Genomic DNA, 26,192 nt, shown 5'->3' with positions numbered 1-26,192 from the left:
AGTCCAGAAGTCTTTTCTTTGCATCTGTAGGTGGTCAGCTCCTCTCTCAAGGCATGAAAGGACTTTTTCTTCTCAGACAATTTCCCATATAGGGATGGAGAAATAAAGCTGGTACACAAACAGATGGTTAAACCTTGCACTCTGAAGAACTTCTATTCCTATTATTTTTATTTGTACTGTAACACTGCCAAAAGAATTGAGATTCTCCTGTGATACAGTGACTGGAGGTCATGCAAAGAGGATATTTGACACTTCTCAGTGCAGACAGTTTTCTGTCCATTTCTGCTGCTTCTTCAGCTACATTCAGCCCAGTTTCAGAGTTTGCAAACATTTGCCATTGGACTCACCTGGATTATCATTACACCCAAATTGATCAGACACTCTTTAAAATAAAATCTCTCTGAGTGCAAAGGAGTGCATAGTTTCACCTTTACATCAGAAAAATCAGTCAAGTGGCTGAATTTTTAAAATTATCTTTTTACCTAAGGTGTTCCTTTGCTTTTCTGTAATTCTCTCATCTTTGAGATTTGAAGGACAGCTTTTTGCAGGAAAGATATAGAATGTAGGAGGGAGGAGAAGGGACTGAGGGAGAAGTGATGGCTGTTACTGAAACTGGGAACTTCTTTCCTATTCTCATTTTTTATAGTATCATGTTTAGTCTTTATATGATACTCAGAGAAAGAAAATAATTACTAATGCAATCAGAGGGTGACTCATTCAATATTTTCCACAATGTGATGTCTAATAATTTCCCAATGCATCATCAGAAATCAGTATCAGAGAAAAGCAGCCTGATGCCACGAGTGTGCTAATTAATTAATAAAATATGAATAGTCATACAAAATGTAATACGGGAGGAAAAAATGTCAGTCAAGCCCTGCAATACTACACGATGTCCAGCTTCAGTGAAAGAAGCAAGAAGCATGAGAAATAAGAACAATTTACCTTGAGACAACACAGGAAAGGGGATGTGACTTTAGTGCTGCTGTTCTTTTTTTTTTTCCTCAAGACAATACCAGCATGGGAAGGTGATGTCACTGGTTTTTCTAGGCAGCTCAATCAATAAAGAGACATCAATTTGAGTTTTCTACATGGAGAGGCTATTTTAGGTTGAAAGGAGTAGCGGAAGCTGTCTGAAATGCTGAAGCAATGAGGGATTATGTTGTAGGAGATGAATAACAATGTTCTGTTTTTATCATCCGATAATTCATTGCACTGTGACAAATTTCTTTTTAGAAGAAAACAAAAAAAGCAATTATTTTATCCTTAGACCTTTCTTCATGATAAAGCTGGATATCTGATATGGAACAAAACTTTCTGTACCTAGTGGTATGTCCTGAAGCAGGTACCTGGACTCTCCCGAAGTTGTCCCAATGTCCTTGTATATTCCTTCAGGGACAAAGGACATGCTTCAATAGAAGTGATCTGGGCTAGTTTATGACCTGCTATCAGGGCTGCATATCCTGTAACCAGCAATATCCAAGAAAGTTTGCTCAAGTGCACAGAGACAGCAGCACGCACACGCCAAGCCTGAGGGAGTTTTTATGTGATTACTCTGCATCATTTGCTGTTCAGACAGTAATTTTAACTTTTGGGTCACCTTCCCCTATAGGTATTCACTAAATCATCCAAAGTTGTGAATTTTAATATCAGTTTATTTGAGGAATTTTTAAAACCCTATTTCCAAAATCAGCAATCCAAAGTCAAGAGATATTGTTTTGGGTTCGGGTCCTATGGTGGTTTATCTTCTGAACACCAGTACTGCGGCTCAGTGACATTTTCAAAATGTTTGTTCAGATTTTAATTTTAAATAGAAAAACTTGGGTTTTCATTAAAAAATCCCATCATTTTTAAGGTTTACCCTCAGCCAGACTCTAGTTCACAATAATCTATTAGTTATGTGGGGTTCACATAGAAATGGAAAGCACAGTGTGTCAGTACGTGGCTCTTCATATCTTAAAGCCAAAATGGTGACACTCATTGACTTCTTTAGTATATGACAAACAAGACAACAAAAGCAGCAGAAAAGATGTGAAATGCAGGGGAAATATTAATTTTATTTATGTGCATTTTTATTTAACATGCACAGCTTTCTATGAGCAGCAGACTCCAGCTCAGCACTTCTGGTGCCAGTAACGACAGTAATAAACAGCGTGATAAAAGCAGGTTTAAGTGAGACAGTGGGGAATTTGGCTGGAACATGAGTGACATGCCCTGTAATGAGTTTACAGCTGAGAAGTGAGCCTTCGTCTGCTTCAACATTTGAGCTGAAGTATAAACAGGGAATCTTTCCTGATTATTAACTTCCCCTTTGTTTTGCCACAGGGCTTACTTGTCAGGAAGACAGGAACGAGTGTGAAGAGAGTCTTTGTTTTCCTGGAGTGTCTTGTATGAATACCTTTGGATCTTATGCATGTGGAATTTGCCCCAGTGGGATGGAGGGAAATGGTAAAACTTGCAAATGTAAGTGTTTTACGTGATTTATTTTAATAGACGGGGGGAAATGGGTTCAATTCCACTGCTATTATCCTTAATAAAGTACTTTGCTACTCATTTTGAGTACAAACCTTCAAATATACAAAACAGATTATTGTCATATTCTATTAATATGGATAGTTGCAAATTGGTGTCTGGTACTTTCATTTTGGTTAGAATGAACCCCATAGTACACAAAAAAGCATTTTCCAGATGCCAGCTAGTTAATTTGCCAAGGACATTCTTAAATATATGATTCACTAACAAGTACTTGGGGAGCACCTCTGGGGTTGGTTTTGCTTTGGGTGACTTCTGGATGGAAGGGAAAAGAAAGAAGGTCCATGTGCCAGTCCTTCCCATCTTTTCACCTCTGTTTCCAAGGTGTGCTTTCACTAGAGGACACAGCCCACAGATGGTTGGCATGAAGTCATTCCACAGATCCCAAGTAGTGAAGAAAATGGCCAGGAACAATTTTAGGCATGCTCCATATTTGCTTTTAGAGCAACAGACTCTGTGCTTTGTGCACAGTGATTTTGTGCTTCCCAGTGCACTTGATGTGATTTACACACACACTGCTTATTTCAGTCATAGAGACACAAGTCTTCTCCAAAATATAATATTTTTTTGGCCAGAAGGAGAGAAAACCACACTTGAAGTCTTTCGTATTTGTTTGTTTGTTGGTATTTCCAAAGAAATCCAAGAAGCTAGAGATAAAGATATTTACTGTGGAGATATTAGCATTTCCTCAAATTGACTAAGGAAATGAAAATAAAAATATCTGTTGTAAAGAGACTGATTTGTAACTACAGGGCCCTGGCACCAGCAGGACTGCCTTTCCCTAATTTACCAAATTTCTCTTCAGTCATATTGCCAAACGTCTGTATGGAATATTTCCTTTGGCTACATTTGTTATTTCAAAGTGATTTTGCATCTGTTTCACTAATGCATATTTTTGTGGGTAATTTGACCAGTGCAAGAAGGACATGCAAAACAATGTGCTTTTGATAAATATAAAAAAAATAATTTCTTACTTTGTATCTTTTAATCACAGAAATAAATTTCTTTTTCTGAAGTGCACATTTATCAGAAGGAATAAACCTAAGGGCTTCCTTGTCCACCCAAGATAGGACAGAAATTATTATTTGTAGTTCTGATACAGATTTAACATTCCTGCTCACACTTCCCTTGCCTAAGCAAATATAAGGGCTTTTGGGAGGAAGGAAGAGAAAACTGAAGTAATTTTATAGCTCTTAGAGTGAGCAGCAGCTCATTGCACTGTTTAATATATGTAAAGAGTCAGAGTTTCAGGCTTTACTTAGAGAATATTCAAGAGACCCGGGGCAATTCAACTTGCAACACTATCCATGTAGACTTTATCCTTAATTTATTCAAGAAATTACCTTAAGATTATGCAAAAAATAACATTTTTGAGAGTCTCCACCAATCATTTTTCTCATTCCATCCACATATACTTTGTACAGGTATTTTGACACTTACAAAGTTTGCAGCTGAGCTAACTGAAGCCAACAAACACACACAATATGATTTCAGATAGAAGCTTTCAAGGAGAGGCAGGAATCAGTCAGAGCACAGGTCCCAGTGTGCACTGTACCATCCTCATCCAAGCAACAGTGCTGTCAAATACTGGTTGACCTGAAGCTTTCTAAGTACCCTGAGCTCAATAAAAGATCACTGTGCATATTAAGTCTCCCAGATCAGCAAAGTTCAGTGAGCTTGTGCATAATAATTTTTCCTATATTTGTGTTGAAGCTTTGCTGTGTGTCAGCAGCTGACTCACCTGATTTGCCTTTATTTGCTTGATGGTTGGCTTCCAGAGTAAACTTATGCCAGGTTACCTGATTTGCTGTTGCTTTTTATCATCAATCACAGCTAAGCCCTAACACCTTGTTTCCTTGTCTCCTTGATGTCTTTTCACAGCTGTGCTTGCTGCTGATGTTACAAAACCTTTAAGCAATGGCAAAGGTGAATTGAACAGGACCGAGGTTAAGCAGCCACTGCAATCCTTAGAGGCGAAGGATTCTCCCATAATTAAGAATTTTGACATAAGTGATAGACGCGGTAGGTAAACAAGGATATGAAAGCAGTTTCTGTGTTCAGAAATCATACATTTTGCCATCTTAACAGCAGATACAAACTAGCTGTTTATAATACAACATGGAAAATTGGAGCTAAAAATAAAAACCCTCCTACTACACCAGACTGAAGATAGCTGCTAAACAATTTTTACACGGAAGGGAAGCATTACAGCAATAGCAATCAGAATGGTCAGGGTTAATTAGAAATCACATCACTTCTAAGGTAGAACAAAACCACCCTAAATTTTACTGGTCAATGGGAAGCGAGATGATAAGAGTGACAGCTTATGCCAGCTTGCCATAGCCAAGTGATGCTGATATTTCAGTACCTAGTGAGCACTTACTGAATTAATAATTTTGAGCATAAGTGAAGGTAGACTTGATGTATGAACTTGACTGTGGCAATAGCTTTTCCCAGAGGGGAAGCACTACAACATTCCCTAAATATGGGTGTGCACCTGCACAATGTTTATGTTGGCCCTGTTCTAATGAGTGTTGCAGATTTAATTGATTTTCTAGTGAAAGCAGGCAGCAAAAAAATTGAGACTGGGTATATCTGTTGTGTAGAGGCATATGTAAAATTAAAGATTTTTTTCTCTACTTTTTTTTTTTTTTTTTTTTTCTGTACCAGGGCAGTCAACACCTAACCAGACCTCGCCTCTTGCAGGTATCCTATATCATAGTGCTGCAGGTAAGGTGCAAGAATAATGCAGAAAATACCTGAGAATCATGATGGAGACCTCACCGGAGGCAATTAAAAAAGATCTGTAGCCATCATTGAGATTGTATTCATCATCTGTTCTATGTCTTGACACTGTTAAATACTTCACAGTCAGTTCATATACACTTGCTATTCAGTGACATCATAAGTGATAAAATATTATATACTACCAGAGTGTTAAATTTTGCACATAGTTCTAAGATAATTAAAGCAGTTTCCTGTAATACAGGGTTTGATGCATGAGGGATGATTTCTAGATCAGAAACATATGTACTTGACAGTGTAATTTTAAAAGTAGGGTGTAGGTGCTGTAAAGTTTGATAATTACCTTCCAATTATAGAAGACCAAAAAGATGTCAAATAATGCAGATTCTCACTCAGTTAATCTTTCACTTATGCTGAAAATTGCACTTTCTATATTGTGCATGATAAATGCCAAACAACTTTGAGTAATAAACTTGAAAACATGTAATTAGAGGACTAATAAATCTTGCTTTAATGAGAAACAGCTGTTCCAATACACTGTGCCCACAGGACATTCTCATGTTTGGCTCAAGGTTTGGGAACACTTTGCATTAATTAGACTTTAAAAGAATAAAAACAGTTGTAAAAGCTTTAGCTGGGCTCAGGCATTCACTGTTAAATTTTATATATGTGTTTCATTTGAGAAATTATTAAACATGCTTGAACCCACTTTTTTTTTCCTTTTTGGGCCGTGCAGCACCACTGTCACACGTTACCACCTGTGCCAACAGGCCATGTTTTCCTGGAGTGCTGTGCTTTGACAGGAAACCCCCTTACATTGGATATGTCTGCGGCCGATGTCCAGCAGGGTTTTTTGGGAATGGTCGAGTCTGTACCAAAGTTCCCAGACCAGGTACTTTCAATTTTTTAGAATTTTAAAAATGTCTTGCATACAAAGGCTGTAAGGAAGTATGAACTGGTATGGCATTACAACAACACTGTACTCTGCAATCCAACACTGAAGGATGTGTTCTTTCACTCTTACCTGATGAGCAGCTGGCAGGTCTTATTTCAGGAATACCTGGCTCTATGAGTTGAAATTCAATAGATTAACCACCTCATTTGCTACTAGGGGGAATTCTTCACAACAGGACTTGCTGAGTGGTATGAATCACCACATCTGTATTTCTGCCACAGTGCTGGCAGAGGACTTCAGAACACGTTTCCTCCTCAGTAAGATCAGAACATGACACATGCCAGTATCACTACTCTTTCCATTTTTTCCTAATTCTTTTGCTGCAAGGCATCTGTTCTGCAAGGTGACCTGTGAAGACGATGATAAACAAAGTGTTATGCGAGAACAACTACACCAACAACTGAAGGCAACAGATAATTAAAGCATTTCAATAGTATTGTTCATAGCCTGAGCAATAATCTTCCTTGGGGAGCTCTGAAAATCAGCTGGTCCCATTAATCTCTGAGGACTGATCACTAGAGGAGGTCTTCTGCTTTGGTAAAAGAAAAGCTGGGTCTTGACCTCAGGCAGAAAGTGACAATGGCATAGCAACCACTCGTCAGTCATCTGATCCTGCTCCCTCTCAATGATATTCTCATAATTCAATGTATGGTTCTCTAGGGACAGTCTGGATAGCTGTTCTCTTTTTACTGCACAGAGTGATCTGCCAGGAGAACTCATGTTTATTCGTTAATAGCAGTAGTTGCTGGGTCAGATTCCTTGGTTTGCTTCTAAACCTTTTTTTAAGTATTCAAGACAGACTGACTTGAAACCTGTCAAGTTGCTCCCTGACCTCCTACACTTGACCAACCCACCTCATTCCCCATTCTGTATCCAAATCAATGAGTGTTACCTTGATGTTGTATTTTAGCACACTCTATCAAAGTGGAAGCAATTTTACTGCTTAATGTAAGTATCATCCAATCTCTCTGAACTCTAAATTGATTTTAGCCAGTTCTCCGAATCTAAAGGTCACAAAAATAAACTCAACATTTTTCTTTCTCTAGCAGTGAGTATGTACAAAGTATTACTTAGTCTGCCAGCATCACTAGGTCAGCTATTGACTCTTCTATAACTTGGGGAAGCTGTAAAAGTGGTTGAGGAAAAAGAAAATCATTGTGCATATAAATAACTTTTCTGTTATTGCCCAAAGCTGCACCTTGTCGTTAATGGGATAATGGGATACACGTTGTACACCCCAAAGGTCTTTAAATGCTGTTGAGTAGAACAGATATTTTGCAGCTGTAGTTATTGGTACAGTAAATCAGGCACACTTACATCATGCTTATATAAACATTAACCAATAAATTTGTCTGTGTTCTAAAAAGGGAAATGCAGACAGTAGCTGCCATTTATTGTGATTCATACAGGTCATATACAACTCCAGGCAAGATTTCAGAAACATCCTAAGTATCAGGATGTGAAACTAGTCAATGTTTCTTTCACAAGTGAGTTGTATATCAGAGGCTGGGAGATGTTTCACATTTTTCTCTCCAATAGGCAAACTGAGTCAGAACTTCATGGTGACATGTGGCCATTCAACCAGCTTGAACACCTTGGGAAGGGAATGAAGAGAAATTACTTTTTGTTCCATCAGAAGCTTATACTCACTCCTATGAATTATATCACAATATAAACAATGAGAATTTTGTGCCTCAAGGTTAAATGAGAGTAGTCATTTGGTTTAATATTTAGAAATGAAAGCAATTGCTGCAGCTGTATGAGTGTCCTAATTTATGGTCAAAATGATCAGTTTAACTTTCCTTCCCATGTGCTTTGCTAGTTGAAGCAGAAGTAGTGTATAGCACTGATGATTAAAAGATATCAGACAAAACCAAGAATTAGCTTTCAATTAAATTTACGTACAGTTGCGGATTATGATTATTTTTAAATCCTCCCTGTTAGAATAATAGCTTCTCTCCCTTGTAACTTATGGTATCAGTCTTCAAATGAAACAGAATAAATCCTCTTCAGCTTGCTACAGTGCTTGTGAAGGTACTGAGATTATGTGCCACTTCTTTCCAACTCTAGTAATTTTAATCTAAAAATACTCCTGCTAATCCCTATTTTGTACTTTTATTGGCTGCTTTTGATGTGAAATTATACTCAATTGCAGTGATTTAAGGATTAAAGGATAAGTATTTCTTCATACTAAAACCACAAAAATTACCCAACTGCCTTTGTAGGCTACTGAGGAGAAAAATATGCCAGAAGAAAATTGTTTCCTAAGTCAGTATTTGATGAGCTGCATCCAAAAAGTCTGTCAATTTTGATTTATAATCAAAAAAGTACCATTTCCACAGCATTGATATGTGATGGGTATTCATCTTTGGAAGTACTTGACTTACTGCAAACTATGTAACTTCACAAATAAGTTCCTGAGCTGTATTTACCTTCTCTGCCAAAAATGCAGAACCTCATTCTGTTCTCTCTTACATATTTTACCTGGCTTATATCAGTAGTTGGTACCACTTTAAATTGACCAAACGTGGTTGCAATTTCTCTTGAAGAACATCAGAATAGTCTTAAGGGAAAACCAGTGTGGAATTTCATATGTAAAGAGAAATTATTATTTTTTTAAAACAAATTCTCCTATCAGAGACAAAAAGCTATTTCTCTCCCTTCAAAATCCATCAAGCAGGTATCCTACATTTATTTAAAAATTTACTAGGAGGATCAAAAATCCCTTAAGTCTGCTGGCATTGCAATAAAAAGGAAAGTCTAAGGAATTTAAATCTGTCCAGGCTTCCCTGGGCACATTTCACGTTTGTATAAAATATCTGTTATGTTTTTGCTGGAAGAGGCAGATCTATTAAATCAAACCATGCAGTATCATTGGTCATACTCTTGGCATAAAGAAAATGAATATATCCTAATGGGGGGGGATTAGTGATGTTCCTACATGTTGCAATATCAGTTCTCATCACACGCTGCAAGTATTTCTCTAGACTAGTTTCATCACTCACAGTCACAGAGATACCCATCTGTTTGCACTTTCTTTAGCAGGTTAGAGAGGTTGATGTCATCACACAGGATTTATTTTTTTCCTATTAGTAAATCAGCAATTTTACTTGACAAAGCAGTGCCACATCCATCACTGATAAAAGATTGTTTGTTCAGAGCCAGCTCTTTCTGCCTCTCCTGGTTTAGGCAGCTCAAGATCAAGGGAGAGGATGATTTTATGATCTCTGTAATCGAGTTCTGCTTTACCATTCTGAACACCACTGCAAGATCTCCTGTCATAGCAGTTAATTTGCAGTATTGTAGACATTTGGCACTTGCTATACTTTGTATGTGGCAGCTATTTGTTATGTTTATGTGCTCTATGCTTTACATTCCAGTATCTGCCTGAATTCACTTTGATTTTACATCAGAGAGACCTCTGTCACCTTCTCATTTGCACCACTGTCAGATCAACATCAAGGTGTGGATTTAAAAGAAGAATAAAACGTTTCAAAGTAAAAGAACATGTGTGTGTTTAAACCCCTGGTGCTCAGTCAAACACCAGAGGAACATAAGTTTTACATTCTTAAATTTTAACTGCGAAATAACCCCTGTCATTATTAACACTCACCACTGATCACTCTCTATGAAAAATAAATAACTCCAGTAACAGCTTTTGTCACCAAACCAAGGTTTCATGTCTGGAGTTAAGTGCAGGAGTAGGGACCTCTTTCTGCCTGGAACCAATCAAATGATTTTGCTTCAAGACATGACTGAAGAACATAATGGACTCCTTTCATCTCTTATCTAACAGAATTGATGAATTTGCATTAAAAAGATCAAGGCCCAGATTCCAGTCTCACTTATACCAGTGTAAATCATAAGAGACTCCATTATCCTAATGGACTGAGCTGAGCAGTGTTCCTGGGAGACACCACTTAAAACCTGTTAAGGTAGGCACATCCCACAAAGAACTTTTAAATATGGAATCTGATAAAATGCACACACTGTTCAGCAGTCAGAGGGTGGTTTGCAATGAGTTACTAACCCATCTTGACATGGTTTATGCAATGAGTTGCAAGGCTTGCTTGAAGGTGGGGATGTTTTGATGCTGCAGCCATTAGCTGTGAGGTTGCCTGAGCTTCTTGCAAAGAAGGCATAACAGGAATACCAAATAAATAGTAAATGATACTGTGATTTGCCTCTGTGTGGTAATAGCTCTCAGGTCTCTTTGCAGGCTCCAAAACCAGGAAGTATTGCGTCTCAATGGCTTCCAGCTCTTAGCTCTGACTCAGGGCTTGGAAACTCTGCCCACAGCTCATCTTTGGAATGCATGCTGAAAGTGTTCAATCCCTTTCCTAAACTGTGTTTCTAGTTGGTGTATATCATGACAAAATGTGCATTTTTTTTCTTTTTTTTTTGACCAGTTATGATGTAATGATGTGTCCTTCAAGGGGTATGTTATGAAATGGCAACTGAAGTGGAGTTAGAAATGCCACACAAAGACATTCCATATAAATTTGGTGTCATGAAAGACACAGTTTTGCAAATGGTATACCAGTAATCTTCACATGAGGCCAGGATCAGCCTGACATTTTGGACATAAGCTCTGACCCTTTCCTACCCTTTGAGTCTGTAATTGCCACTGAAAATCCACTCCTGTACTTGTCAAGACAGAAAGGAGATCGGAGAGTCTTTCTGATGGCTTTCTCCTCCTGAGGGATACCTAATAAAATATTAAGCATTTTCAGAAAAATATCAACAGAGGCCTGTAACGTATATGCTATGACCCAAACATAACAACCAAAATAGGCACAGTGGGAAGAATATGTTTAGATAATTTAAAAGATAAACGGTTTCCAGCATCACTGATCCATACACTCTGTCAATCCAGAACTCGTTAAGTGCTTCCAATACAGATGATGTATTTAGGAAACGATGTAGCTCAGCAATAGAAGACCAATGAAGCCCAAGCCATAAAACCACTAGGGAAGAGGTCTCAGCTACATGCCATGAATAATATTTACATTCAATCAGAATATCAAGTACAGATTACATTTCTCTCCTACCAAGAATGTGCCACCTTTTGCTTAAGCAATCACTGTGCCATCATGACTTTTAAGTGATAATAACAACTCAGTCTTCAACAAATAATCTGCGTAGGATACAGGCCCAGTAGTTTTTTACATTGACAGAGCAGAGAGCAGATTATCCTCTCTTAGAATTTCCAGGCTCATTTAATCATCCAACTATAACAGCACACAGCTTTTAAAGAGAGACAACCCTGTTAGCACAAATTTGACAAGACTGCTGTTTTGTTAAAGGCACTTAGAAGCACTTTAAGACTGTAAGTAACTCATACTGGACCAATATCCTGGCCCCATTAAAGCAACACAAGAGCTTTACTACTAACAGATAAAGCAAAGCAGGAACTGAAGAAAAAGGATTCGTAAGCAATGTAAAGCACAGTCCAGTGTAGGGGGGGTAAAAATAGGTGTGAAATACATAGACTTATCCCTGCTAAGGGCAAATTTAGGGCTAGTTCCTTAATATCTTGCTGTTGTTTATGAACAGGTACCCAGAGATGTAGTGGCACCCACTTCACGGGACTTTCTTGCAGAATCAGGTGATGTTCACAGCAAACCACGTGAATTTTGCCCCCAATATTACACGTCACACAAACAGAGCTAGTTTATTTCTGAAGGAATACAGCAACAGCCTAAAGCTAAGACAAGGCAACTGATCCTCTGGGATGCAGGAGGAAATGATCTCTCATGTTGATAATACATTAGATTTAGAATTTCATAGAATAGCAATGTTGGGAGGGACCTCAAAAGGTCATCTGGTCCAAGCTTTATTTTCTCAGAGAACTAGCTAAGAACTACTGTGACATGCCATCTGAAAACTTATTATTGAAATTCCTTGCTTTTTGTTTTCTAAATTAGGAAGAAACTATAGATAGTTGTTAACCTAATCAGTTGAAGTTGTGGAGGATTCCACTGAAGCATGATTTCACTGAGAGTATTTATATGTGCTTATATGATATTAAAATAGATTCATTACTGATTCCCAGTAAGGCATAGTTTGGTTTGTTTCTTGGCTTTCATATGTAAAATAATTCATTTTTATGTGTTTACAGCCCAAAACAACATAATTATAGTTTTAGACCATTTATTTCTTGAATTGAATAAAAGGAGAATTTCAGTAAAATATTCAAATTTAAGCTATTTTTTTCTTTGAAGAAATATTATGGCTCTTCTTTTGAAGAAATGTTATGAACTTACTTTATAATCTATTATTACTGTTCTAAAGGATTCTACATATATATTTCAGAGAATTAGACAGGGATGCTTCAGAGACAATCTGCCTTGATTTAGTCTACTTTGTATATATCTATCAACCTGTTCTAGCCATGAGAGAGTCTGGAGGCCCATGAGGAATCATCAGATAAGAACACAGTTTCTATTAATTTTTCCATCTATCTCAGTGCCGACAAGTAAAATATACTGTCAATTCCTGAATAGAAAATATAATTTACTTTTATGAACTCTATCTTAATACCATCTTTGTAGCTTCTGAAATAATACAGTTTCAGGCTCAAATAATTGGAGAAGGTAGAACACAAAGAGGAGAGGTAAAAGTTCAGACCTGCAAGATGGACAGGGGATAATGAAAGAAAGGATGATAAAACAGTTATGAGGGGATTAAGCGGGTGATCCATGGTGTTTTGAAACACAACCACGCTTCTCCTTCACTTCCTGTTTTATTGGCTGGATGTTCAGAGAACAGCACAGGAAGAGCACTTCTGAAAACAACAGCAGAGAAGGGATTAGACCCGAGGAATATAAAGAGCACCGAAGGAGATCGAACAACAAAGGAGTGATGGGAGCACGGCTCCTGTGCAAGGGGTGAGAGCAGTTCAGATATTTTGAGTTTTTCCAACCCCCAGGAGAGAACTTTTCAATTAAATCTGCAAATAAACTGGAAGGTAGGAGAGGTGTTTGAGAAAACATTGTTTGTAAAAACATAGCAGGTTTATAAATCTCCATATGCAATCCAGAAAAAGGTACTGATAAAGGAAATTGTTGATAGAGAAGGAAAAAAGATCCCTCTTTGGGGAGTATGCTCATATCTTTGCAATCACTAATTCTTTCAGTATTTCTGAAAACACTGTCTCTGGTGACCCTGATGCTAAAATTTCTATTGAAAACTTACAGAAAAGATCACAAAAGAAGTAAAGAAAAAAAAACAACAAACACAGTCTGCAAACAAAGTGCACAAAACACATTCTTTTCCTCAAAGACTCATTTTTTTGTACAGCTGTCATTGTGTTCATCACCTTCTTGCACTGTTCCTTCACTTTGCCTTTATATGATGCCCAAGAATCTTACTTACCAAAAGCTGATGGATACCTCCCTGGAAAGCAAAACCATGTATAATAGGTGAAAATGTGATGGGTTAGGATGAATTTCATATTTAAAACTGCTCTATTAGTTTCAGACTTGAGTGTCATTCTAGGACTTCAGCTCACAACCTGATACTACTATTATCTACTCAGGACCCTTAAAAAGTAGCCAATCATTCACCTAGGTGAAGTGAATATAAATTCAGGCAGTGTTAGTGCCCCCTCTTTTCTCCTCGTCTCTTCTTTCCCTTAATCTTCACAACCAATCTTCAATTAATGTTCTCCGTCTCTTAACCTTCACAAAAGGTTTTTGTTTCTTAAACTCCAAATCATCATTCCTTATATTCCCTATAAAAAATGAGCTATACCTAAGAAAGTCTTTCTAAGGCACTGTTTTTGTACCTGTTCAGTATGAAAGGGGTTGTCTTTATGTGTTGCTTGACATACCTTAGATAAGACCGACAATGTTCTCTGGCGTGTAGTCAGTTATGTAATTTTTATGTTTGTGAACTGTTTGCTTCCTGGCCAACCATCTCAGAATCCCCATTTTCTTTAAGTACATCAGTTAATGAATTGAGATGTCAATTATGTTCAGAAAACCTTGAGGCAAACAAACTGTGCAGTGATGCAAAAAAATACAAAAGACTTTTAATGGGACATAAGCAAACACACTATCTCATACTGAGGTAATATTTTCTTTTATTCTTACATAGGATTTCAGCATCCCCGAACTGGAAAAGGATCTCCTTGATGGCAGAGTCTAGATCCCATTTGTGGAAATCATTTATTCTGAACACAGAGATACTCTTAAACAAGGTTTAGGGGGTGAGCTGACTGGAGATCCCAGGTTTTCTCCTCCACAGAAGTGTTGTGTTACAGCAGAATGTATTTCATAGACACAAAACAAATTTGCCTTGCAAATTATGAATGGTGTAACAGAATTGTACATATGCAGCTGCAGCCACATTGACAAACAAGAGCCTGAAGCAGAGGAATAGTTTTAATCAGAAGTGGCTGAGTGATGCAGACTCCATAGACTATTCCCCATTGCTCACGATTTTGGTAGGTTAAGGGGAAGAAAATTGCTCACCAGATAGCAACATCAGCAACACAATCTCATTTTCTATCAGGCTGAAACAGCTCAGGGACAATGAACTAGATGTTCACCTTTTAATTTCATCATTAAAGCATCAAGTGAGTAAATTTACCCATCACAGAAGTGGTGGTTTGAGAGCACAGATTTTGCAAAGACTGAATATACATGGATACAGAGTGAGTGCTGACCTGTCTGGACGTGAGGCATGGCAGATGCCTGGCTCTTTGAGCCCAGCACGAGCTAAATAGCCTGGCTGGCTCCTTCTGTGTGCCTGTGCACAGCCAATGGCTTTCACACAGCTCCACATTGTTTTCTGCTTTCTGAATCACAGATTTGGACAGTCCTTACATAAATGTGATTGCTCATATTCTCTATTTCCACATTTTTCAAAGTGGGGCTTAATTTTTCCTGTGCCTACTTCCAGTGTGTTGTGTGTTCACACACACAAAAAATTGAAAATTTCACTTTTCAATGTTTTGCATAAAAAATAGGTAAAGGATCATTAGGTCTAAACTTAAGCTCCTTTCTAAATTTATACTAATATCCCAGTCACAAGGAGTCTTTGAAATGCTTTTGTTTCTGCAGTTGTAATCCTGGAAGTATACCCTTTGTTAAAATTGGGAAGTCAAAACTGTACCTCACTTACAGAGGTACTGAGGAATTTAGTCTGGGAGTTGCTGCTTGTGATTGTAAGAGAAGATATGGTGACTGGGAAGCCCAATCAGCACCTAACGGGGGCAACTTCTGGATGCTTAAGAGGAAGGAAGGGAGTATCAAAGCTGTATTGCTACAAGTTTGGGGGAGGGAAAATATTAGAGTATGTTTGGTTAGCTAAACAGAAGATTTAGGAATTAAATATGCTCTGACCAGAGAAGAAAGCAATCCCAGAACATAATGACATTAAAGAGCAGATTAGGAATTGAGGTAAAAACATAATTTCCCTGAAGCTCCTATTGACTGCTGCTCCATTTCCCCTTTGTCACCAAGTAAATGCAGAAAAACACGTTAACATGGAAACATACAGAAAGAAATGAGAAGGTCCTTAATACTATGGTAGCAAGACTTCTTAGACCAGTGCAATTTTCTATTCTCTCTTGACATTTTAAATAAGATTTATGCGCTGGTAGATCTTTCAAATTTTAAATGATGACCCACACTGTGTAATATGTCAAAAGAGCCTTTCTCTTTCGACACACTTCTGAATGAGAAATGTGCTGGACAGCAGGTACTACTAAATGTTAATAGCTCTAAAACTACACAAATTGTAAATTTATAGAATTGTGTTAATAATGAATTCTTAAACTATTCACAGAATTCCGAAGCAGTTGTAGCTTGAGCAGAATTAAAGGTGCCCATAATCCTCTGAAGTGACAGACAGAAGTGGCCACAGTCAGAGGAGCTTGCTAAGGAGAAGGAGCCAGTCTCTACCTGAAGGGTACTGATTTGAGGCATTTTATTAGATTAAAAGAGACACAATCACTTGAGATTACATTGCAATGTTTATAGAGTCTCAGCCATGTCATTGCATAAAAAAAAGTTACACTTGCTTTTAAGAACCAAAAGGCAAGTTTCTGACTCTAAGCTGTGAAGAGAAGCATGGCAATGAAAAGGCAATAAATACTGATGTCTGCAGGAAGTTTAAAGCAAGTGTTTGAGGTGTCAGCTGCTAGTTTGGGTCAGGATGCGGCTGTGTCCAAGGCACATGGTTTGTGAAGAAAGGTGTGAAGGTGCATAAGTCTAAGGCCAACAAAGACTCCGGTGAACAGCAGAAGGAATGTGGCAACCAAACTGGTGCACCCTGTCCTAGGCAGAGCATGAAATGTGTGCTGTTTCTCTGGGAACAGAAATAGCTGGGGTCAGAAGGGAATGTGATTTCTCCTGCTTCAGGTCTGGATCTGTCCTTTTTCTGAAAGGTTGTAAATGCAAATAAAAAACCCCAATCAAGCAAAAAAAAAAAAAAAGAAACTCAGAAGAGAAAAAATATATTGGGTTTATTCTGTGTACTTCAGAACGTTGATATCTCACCCTGTGTTTGAGAGATGTCAAGTGCCTTCCATATTTGTGAATGACTGTTTTCAGCAGGTTAAGTAGTCATTTCATTCCCTTTGCAATGAACATGATCCTCTTCATGTTCTTTAGTAGTTCCCTATAAAATGCAATTCAAGGGAGAGAAGAAGTCAAAATTTGCTGTGCCTCAGCAACACCATGGTGTCATTGGCAAGCATGAACCAGAGACCATGGTTGTGACGGTTCTGATTTGTGAGCTTGGTGTGAGCAGCACAAAATATCTGAAACACTGGGCAAACCAGGGCAAACCAAAGCCTGGAGGGTCACGTGGATGGGAAGTGTCCCAGTGTCGAGTTGGATGAGGGATGTTAAACCTGTGTCTCAGAAATCTGCCCTCTGTCACTCTTGTTCTAATTTTCCCCAGCTAGGAGATGACAGAGGAATCTGTCCTGGGGCCTGAACCATCCCAGCATTACTCTGTGCTCGCAGTGGTGTAGCTCCATGAAAATGGGTAGAGGTCCTGCCATGCACAGCAGGGGCAAAGCAGCAGGTTCTTGGTCTCATCTACCTCTGTGAAAAATAAACTCAGTTATTCCACTGCCGCACATTTTACTGTTACTGTAGGCAGAAATACTGACAGGTAGTGAAAATGTGTTTTTGTTTAGTCATATAACCTTGAGCACTTTGCCTTGTCATTTTTTCTGTTATTTTCATCCAGTCCAATATGTTGGCATCACAGGGGAAAACAGATTCACACACTCTGCATTGATAATGGATTATACATTTGAAGATATTGATCAACATCAGGGAAAGTAAATTGAAGTAACACAGGATTTGAGAAAGCTGCTGACTACAGACAACTGATTGTGCAATCTTTTGGTTTACTTTCTTTGTTTTAGCTTATTTAGTTATCTGGAAGAGTGCAGAAAGAAATTTTCAGGTATTCCAGAATAAAATCTATCATATTCCAATCCGAACTAAATTACACAGTATAAATATCTGAAATAATGAATGCTGAGAAGACACTCTAGTTGCCACATTTGAATGGTGCCAACATCTTATGAGATTCAGTGGCCTCTACAAAGTGGATGAAGGACCTTGATCAGTGTATGTTATAATGAACAACCAACCAAAATGTATCATTACTCTTCATTGGTAGTGTTATTTGAGATGTAAAAATTACACTATCACAGAAACACTCCAACAGTGTACTCTCCCTTGCCTTACAGGGAAAGATGAATCTCATTTGTGGGATGGGTATATCACCTATATCACCTGCTAAAGAAATAAAAGATTTCCCTTTCTCAGGTAGTCAGTTTGATCTCCTTACTAGTTACTCAAATTTAATTAGGAGGAAGACCCATTTAATTATGACACAGTGGAAGGAGCTCAAAGCTATAATCAGGGCTCATTTTGGAAATTTATCAGAGAGGTCATTCAGCCCTTCACTGTCATTTCTGTTGATTTCTGGTCCCTGAGTCAAATTTTCCAGGGGCAGTAATAATCATCTATTACCGATAATTTTCTATGGAGATATTTCTTTCATCTTCCATTCATTTTTTAAAATCCTTTGGCTTCTCCTATCCTTTCATGCTCCTTTTGCTGATATCCTCCCTGCTTCATCATCTCTTTTCATCCATTCTGCGTACCTTATCTTTTATCAGGCTTACTCTGGACAGTGAAATCCTTCTATTTGCCTACTGCTCTACTAAATACCATATATTTACCTACTGATGGCCATAGCTCCATCCAGTACCATTGTAAGACTCCAAAACATTATTCTTCAGGGCAATGGAGACTCGTCAGCTGCCAGCAAAATGACACTGTTTATCAGCCGAACAAACACAACTTTGGCTGCCAGGATTTGCTTAGTCAACGCTCTAACTTTCATTTGACTCTTGCCAAGCATCTGAATCTCTTTCCTCAGTAACTATGGCTAAGTTCCACATCAATGGGAGTTTTTAGAAAGTGATTAATATTCATATTTAAAAGAAAGAGGTACATCCTGCATGGGGTTAACCTTAGAACCAAGTGAGGTTTTCTGTCCAGGATCCAATATATTCCATATCCTACGGAATGAGTATGCCAGAACCGGTTAAAAATAGCTTCTTCCATTCATTAGTGTCAGCAGATGGCCATTAATCTTCCTGAAAGTATTGATTCAAACTACTCGTCTCCACTTTCCAGGCCCTTCACAGACTCCCCTCTGCCCATCTATCATCCCTCCTTACACAGCTGAAAAGGTGGCTGGCTCTGGAACAAGTGGGTGACAGTAACAAACCAGCAACTCCCTTACACACTGCCCCTCACGTCTGCAGGGAGCTGTACACAGCATCAACAAAGCTTTGCCATTTGTCTCCTTTAAATGCTTTCCTAAAGCTTCCCTTTGCCATAAGGACTACAGAAGTGTTACCTAGTCATACAATTGACTAGAGTCTCTCTAGGACACAGTCTTGCCAAGGACCATCTTAGCATTGTGTGCTTTTCCATCTCCCATATCTGTCTGTCACAAACTACAATGTCTTGTCTCCTTGACTTCATGATCTACCACCCTGTAAGATTCAGCATTGCAGTTCCCTGTGCAGCAGCGCCGGTGTCACCCATATCGGGTAAACCCATGTCATTCCTATGTCAGTCAGCATAAATGTGCCCTGGCATCATGATAATTAACTCCTTTACTTCTAGAAATGATGTTCTGTTTTTTGTTCCTAAGCTAAGTGTTCACTGTGGTTCCTTTAAACTCCAGACCACCAAATTTAGCTAATATAGATCTTCCTTCTGTCCTAGTTTCAAGATCTTCTCAAAGCCACATGGATTTTCCTGGAAGAAATATTGAAGATGCAAGAGGCTCTCACCAGAAAGATGCATTAAAGACGTCAAGAAATGTATTCTCCCTTCTTTCCCAAACCCAAATTCCAAGACAAGATATTACATACTTTTTGGAAAGAAACTCCACAGTCATTCACACTCCATCCCTTGCAGTGAAAAGGAAAACTTCCCAAGCTCAGACACTGCCAGCAAAAAAACCTGATGTGGAGTTCACAGCACCCAAAAAACAATCTTTTCTTGAAAAAAGAAGTGATACACACTCCCCCCTTCTGCACGAGGAGCCAGACCCCAGAGCCCCAGCTGTCAGTGTGACACTCCAGACTCCTCTCCATTTCAAACAACACAAACCAGCTATAACACAGACTGTTCCTTCTCATCGCAACACAAGCGCAAGTTCATTCTTTGCAAGGCCACCTGCTGTTCAGCAAACTCGCTCCAAGTATGGCTATTCTCCCAGGAAATGGCCTGGTAGAGTTGCAGCCTTGAGGACTAAAGCATCCCGAGATTTCCCAACAGAGCAGCCGAGAACATCACCTTTGGCAAAACATCTCCCCTCCCCTTCCCACTTACTCGGTTCTTCTCTTGATACAGCTTCTCGGAGTGACCCAGCAGGGTCTTCTCCCAGAGCAAGGCTTCCAATACAGACCACAGCAGCCAGAAAGTTGTTCAGCAAAGCAATGGATTACATGGAACTGCCCAAAACCAGCGGTGGGATGCATCACAAAGTGATGTGTGCTGATATGCTGTGCTTTCCTGATGTGCGGTGCGAGCCAGCTGAAGATGGAGGATTTAAATGTGGCCCTTGTCCCTCTGGATACAAGGGCGATGGAATTACATGTGAAGGTAAGGGGGAAAATCCTCTCTAAAATTCTTTTATAACTTCAGGTCTAACAATTCTCCAAAGTAAAAATTAGTTTTTATTATAAATTCAGAGATTTTTGTAGCTGGGATCATTCTGTTTTCAAAATCAATTATATTTCAAAATAAGAAACTGAGTCTGTAATTTTGAAAAAGCTCTTTCTGCTAACAAAAATGACATGTTTATTTTATAATATCTAATCTATTAAAACCAGGGACAGATTGTCACCTCACTTACCCTTGCGTTAAGGCCAGGTTCATTCTACTGAACTCATCACATTTGAAAACATATCAAACTTCTGTAAGAAAGAGTAAAATTGACTCCATTTCTCTATACAACACATATTCTACGAAAACTAAGTGTTCTACTACCTTATGAATTACTTGTAAATATTTATCTAATATCTTAAATACGAAACTGAGCTTGCCCTCTGAAATGTATAACACCAGAAGGGTTTTCACAATATATTGAGTTATTCATGAGACATCTGAGAATACCTCTGCAAAACAATAGAACTGTGCATGTTGTTGAAGTAATGAATTCCTTGACTTAGCTATCATTAATCACACCTTTTGTTGACATGCTTCTGATAAGTTCATCTCGTAACTGGCCTTTCACTGCACAAAGCAAAAGCATTTGCATCATCTCTTTCACTCTCTTTCACTACTAGTCTCTCATGTTCCATGCCCAGAGCAGACAGGAGTAGGGGGGTCTCAGCTGTGATGTGCTGTGGAGGACCTTTCAGGGATTCCTTGCTGTAAACAAGGCTTTGTGGGGGTGTAAAGCCCCCACCATTGCTGCAGCCCTCTGAGCTCAGAGAGCTGCTGGAGACCGTTCACAAAATGTACAAGAAAAGGTTACTGTTATCTTGGGCGCTATAATTTTTCACCTGTTTGCACATTTCTGAAATGCCCTTTCTAAAGGACTTAAGGTTATTCGGCACAAAAAGATCCTGTCTTTGACCTCTGTTTTATACCTGGAGATGGAAAAACACCAACTAACTACTAGTACTGGGAAGCCCAAAGCAAGTCCGACCCCCAAAGGTCCTCCCCTCAAAGACCAGACCCAGGTACAAAAGAATATTTACAGATATGAATACGCAGCTGCTGTGTCTATGTTTAGTATGCCCATCAGTATAAGCCTTAAAACATAAATCTACCTTACAATATAAATCTCCCTCTGCCTTTTACTATCTTGCAAGATGAGATGTTTTCTTCAATTACTGGTATTACCGAAAATCTCTCCAGAGAGTCCTTAGGATGAAATACTTTATTACCAACATCATTCTGTGTCTCGGGGCTTGATGACATGATACACAAACATCCTTTATTTGTCTCTTGTCACCGACTGTGACACCTGACTCAATAATTAGCCTGTCTGCTCCCTCTTCTGCTTCATCCTGAGCTCCTCTGCCCACCTGTGGGCAGCACCTTGGAGCGTGGCCAGTAGTGTGAAGAGCACCCATTGTACCTCCAACCGTGGATGTCTCTTCCCATGTCAGAGGCAGCTGATTCATCATGACAGATGAGGTTGAAAAACGAGGATAATTTCTTGGATTAAGGCCTGTCATAACCTCAGCTATCATCACCTTACAAGGCGGACACAACTGTACTGAATCCTTTCAAGACAGTGGCCCCCTCTAAGAACAGCAGGCAGGAAAATTGGGCAAGGGATCAAAGCTTAGATGAGACCAACATTTGCAAAATCTTCAGGCTTCAACACAACATCCTTGCCAAGTGAGCAAAAATGTCGACAGACTCAGACACTATTGATAGTTTTCACCTTCCCATTCGATATCCAAATTCACTGAGATAGAAGAAACAGCCCACTGGTAGCAAGTTTTAATACCTGTGGTGCTTGAGGCGATGTGACCTTTGTTTAATAAGAATGTCTGGAAATATTCTAAGATAATAAATACTTTTCTGAGTGGTATTTGTCTTGTGAGAGAATGTAATATTTTTTTTTCCAGTTGTGCAGATTCAAAATCAGGCTCAGAGGACTTGCAGGGGAAAAAAAAAAAAAAACAACATCCTGAAAATTAATTTCTCTTCTAATGTAAATCATAACACATTCTATATCTGTGATATTCTTATCCTTTTGGACAAGCCCCTCAGTCTCCCTGTTATGATTTAATTGGAAGTCCTTTCCCTCTACTCTGACATTGGAATTACAGGCTCACAGGACCACAGGCTGGAAGAGATCCCTGGGGACCATCAGGTACAACCTCTTACCTTCTTTCAGAAGAACTTATATCAGTGTGTTTTGTTTGCATTCAGGCATCTAAATTAAGATATATTCAGATCCTGTTAGCAATTTCCATTTAGATCACCCTATTGACATCTATGTTGTCTGTAAGAAGTAGAACCCTGTTTTTCCTCATCTTGCTTTGGTGCAATAAGGATTACAGATTCTTAATTCTTTTACTTCTGACAGCAACTACATACTCTGCAGATGAGGTGAGATGAAGCAGTTCCTCAAGGCTCTACTCATCATTCCCCTGGCTCTTCTTACAGTCTCACCAGCTTCTCAGCTCTTAGAGCTCTTTCACCTTCCTGCACAAAGGCAATATGGCCATTTATTAGTGGCCTAAGATCAAGACTAGTCTGCCAAACAGACCAGCTTTAAAAGCTTCATTTCAGAGTGGTGTTTTGGAGATACAGTTTTGGAGATAGCTGGCATCACCTATACAAAAATTAAAATATAAATAGGGAGGATCAGGCCTACTGTAGTCCCCTGGATTGTCCCACATTTCCTCTTGGAGCAAATGCTCTCTGTCTTTTGTGGAGTAAACTTAGCCAAGAGTTCCTCTGATGATGAAGGAGGTTACTAAACAACTAATATTCACTCTGAGTGCCATTTCCAAGGATATATGCCATAAAACCCCATGCATTACTGCAGTATACTTCCAGCAGTTTTACAGGACAGCACATATCACCTGCCAACATGCACTGCAGGAGCCTCAGAATGCTTACAGAGCTTTACCCATTTCAGCTCAGCATGCCAATGGAATGAAAACCTAGTGCTGTAATAATGCAAAACAATTCCAATTCAGGATTGCTTTCAGAACGTTTCCGACATTTTGTCTGGTTTATTACAAGTGGCACATGTAACACAGCACTTTGTAACTTTTAAGGGTATTGCTCTGGAATATTTGTTAATGTTGTTAGTCACCCTACAGAGCAATTACTTTTTGTCCTGCCCATGTTCCCCACTCTACTACAGGGACACAGACCTGCACCTTCAAAGATGCTGCACCCGCTGGACAAGGGAAAGGAAACAAATGCTGTTGTTTCCCTGGTTCATTCACCAGGGTCTGTGCATATGGCACTGCCCAAGAGAAGCTGTTGTAGTCCTTAAGCTCCCCAGGGTGTCCTAAGGTGGAACACATCCTTTCCATTTGATAACAGGGTTGGATTTAATCAGAAACTCTGCTTTGGGCATAGTTTTTGGGCTTCTTTTTGAGAGACCTAGACCTAAAGACTGAAGAAAGATAAGAATTTAAGCCAAATTTCTGGTCATCCTTTTATTTGTGTTTCCATATTTCCAAAACCCTTTGATAGGGAGTGTCTGGTCACTGAAACTATACATTTAAAAACTCAAAGTCTCTATTCAGTAGAATGCAGATAATTATTTTGAACTATTTTGGATTAGGTTGACATTTAATAACTAGCATCTTTCTGGTTTTTTAGTAGTCATAAAAGAACTGCAGCATTCCTATGGAAGATAAAGTCATGCTACTTTAGAAATATTTTCTTAAAAATATGAAGTCAGTAAAACTCTGGGATATTTTATAGGCTTTGCACAGTATTTTCTAAGGGAAAGTGTAGCCTAGAATAGTAGGAGTCATGCTTTCTGCTCAAGAGTTAAAAACACAGCACTGCTTTGACATTAAAAAAACACTGTTCGAAGTAAATAATTTTTAAAATAAGAGGAAAGATGGAGTAGCTGGGATAGCATTATGACCTCAGGATGAACAGCTGGATGAAACGAGGTAGAAAAAAATCAGGCAGCTGACATTCGTCTGTTTTGACATTTTAAACAAAAAAGATCTACCACATCAGACCAAAAGTCCTTTTCCTATCTCCAACAGCTACCAACAGCATTTGCCTGGTAGTATATGGGAAAGATATTGGGATACTGTCCAGAATAGTCTCTCAGCAAGTTATGGATCATGTGCTTAAAAATATCAAGGCAATGCCTTTGAACATTACCCTGTTCACCCCTTCTGGGCCATGTCAGACTTACAGTTTTCTATCCTAACCACCTAGTTATGTCCTTCCCAAGGACCTAATATATTCACTTGTTCTTTGTACAAAAGGTCTTCCATAACTTTGGTTATCCTTGTCACCATTTTCTGCAATTTTTTCCCACTTTTACTGTATCTTTTCTGAGCTGGGGGATCAGACCTGCACACGGTATTTCAGATGCAGCTCACCATGGACACAGACCATAATAAAGTCTGACATTTTGTGCTTTGCTCATTTCTTAGCAATTCCTAAGACTTTATTTGCTTTTTTTTGACTGTAAATGAGCACTCAGCTGACATTTGACAAAATCCATTAGTACAACCTAACCAGAACCAGAGTCTGCATTTGTATTCCCAACTTATTCAGTCAAGTTACCCTTGTTAATATTCTAGTTGCATGATGGGCATTTCTCTCACAACTGGGCTCCAGACTGCTGGACTATTTAAATATGCATATGAGTTATTTTAATTGCACTAATACATGCTTTAACCCTATGCTTTCTTTCCTTTGTCTGAGTATCTTGCATGCAAAAGAAATGCTTCAGCCCACAATTTTCAAAAGGAAAACCAGTAACCTGTTAACTTTATTTTCCCTTTTTTTACCCACCTTATGCTGGACATATTAAAACTTCATCCATTTAGGAAATTAGATTGATGCATCTTTGAAAGAAAATAAATAATGTACAATGAAACAATGTACAACAATGTAGATTCCCTCCAGTGAAGTCTGTCCTGATCTGACTGGTGTTCAAAATTTTAAGCAGATAATGATTTCACACTTCCAAGCCTGGCTTTAGTGGTGCAGACCAGGAATTCCTGTGCTGGATGGCACAGGGAGTTACTCACTTGAGATGCCCAGCAATAACGCTGTCCTGGAAGACATTTGCTAATAAGGATACTGAAAATGGAGAAAACAACACAGCATCTAGTACTCCTGAGTGCCCCCAGAGTTATTGTAGAGAAACTTATAAAAAGGTTATGATCTCATTTTAATAGAAAAAAAAGAAGTTTTGGGATATTTCCCAAAAAGCCTTTTCAAAGAAAACAATAATACACTTCTCCATTTTCATCTCCAGATTTTAAATTATAAACATAAACATACATACATTTGACAGCAAGATTGACCATTTGCAGCAATGTTCTCCTCTTTGCTGTTATTTTATCCCATCCAAAACTCCTTAGTATAAAAACACTGCAATACCTTTCTACAATTTAGTAAATGCTTATGGAAAAAAAAAATTCATTTCAGAAGATGAAAGATAGAAGTTTGGGGAAAAAAATCTGACACAAACAATATATTTCTATTACAGAGGGAAATGTCTTTTAGGTGAATATTACTCTCGCTCTCACATAGCAGCCAGTGCTCAGTTTTTATCTTTTGCTATTCCCCAGTAATAGAACAGTTTTAAACATTTTACTATTAAATGTCACCATAAGAGCTAAATGTTTTAATATCCAGAATACCATGTTCTTTTCTGACAGTTCAGATGCATCTTGGAATGTGTAAAGGCCAGATGGAAAGTATTCTATTCAAAC

At 38.6% G+C, this 26,192-nt stretch overlaps 1 protein-coding gene across 1 annotated transcript in view; it reads left to right on the top strand.

Moving 5' to 3' along the window:
• Nucleotides 1–26,192, top strand: part of LOC108504780 (von Willebrand factor D and EGF domain-containing protein-like) — a 177,629-nt gene that overhangs the window by 114,827 nt on the left and 36,610 nt on the right. The window contains exons 18-21 of the mRNA XM_017830198.1: nt 2,326–2,463; nt 4,414–4,549; nt 6,000–6,169; nt 19,510–20,394. Coding sequence (XP_017685687.1) covers nt 2,326–2,463; nt 4,414–4,549; nt 6,000–6,169; nt 19,510–20,394 — 1,329 coding nt within the window. The remainder of the gene's footprint in view (nt 1–2,325; nt 2,464–4,413; nt 4,550–5,999; nt 6,170–19,509; nt 20,395–26,192) is intronic.

Source organism: Lepidothrix coronata, unplaced genomic scaffold, assembly GCF_001604755.1.
Source record: "Lepidothrix coronata isolate B3197 unplaced genomic scaffold, Lepidothrix_coronata-1.0 Scaffold175, whole genome shotgun sequence".
In the NCBI taxonomy this organism is placed as follows: Eukaryota; Metazoa; Chordata; class Aves; order Passeriformes; family Pipridae; genus Lepidothrix; species Lepidothrix coronata.
This window is presented reverse-complemented; position numbering and strand designations above follow the sequence as displayed.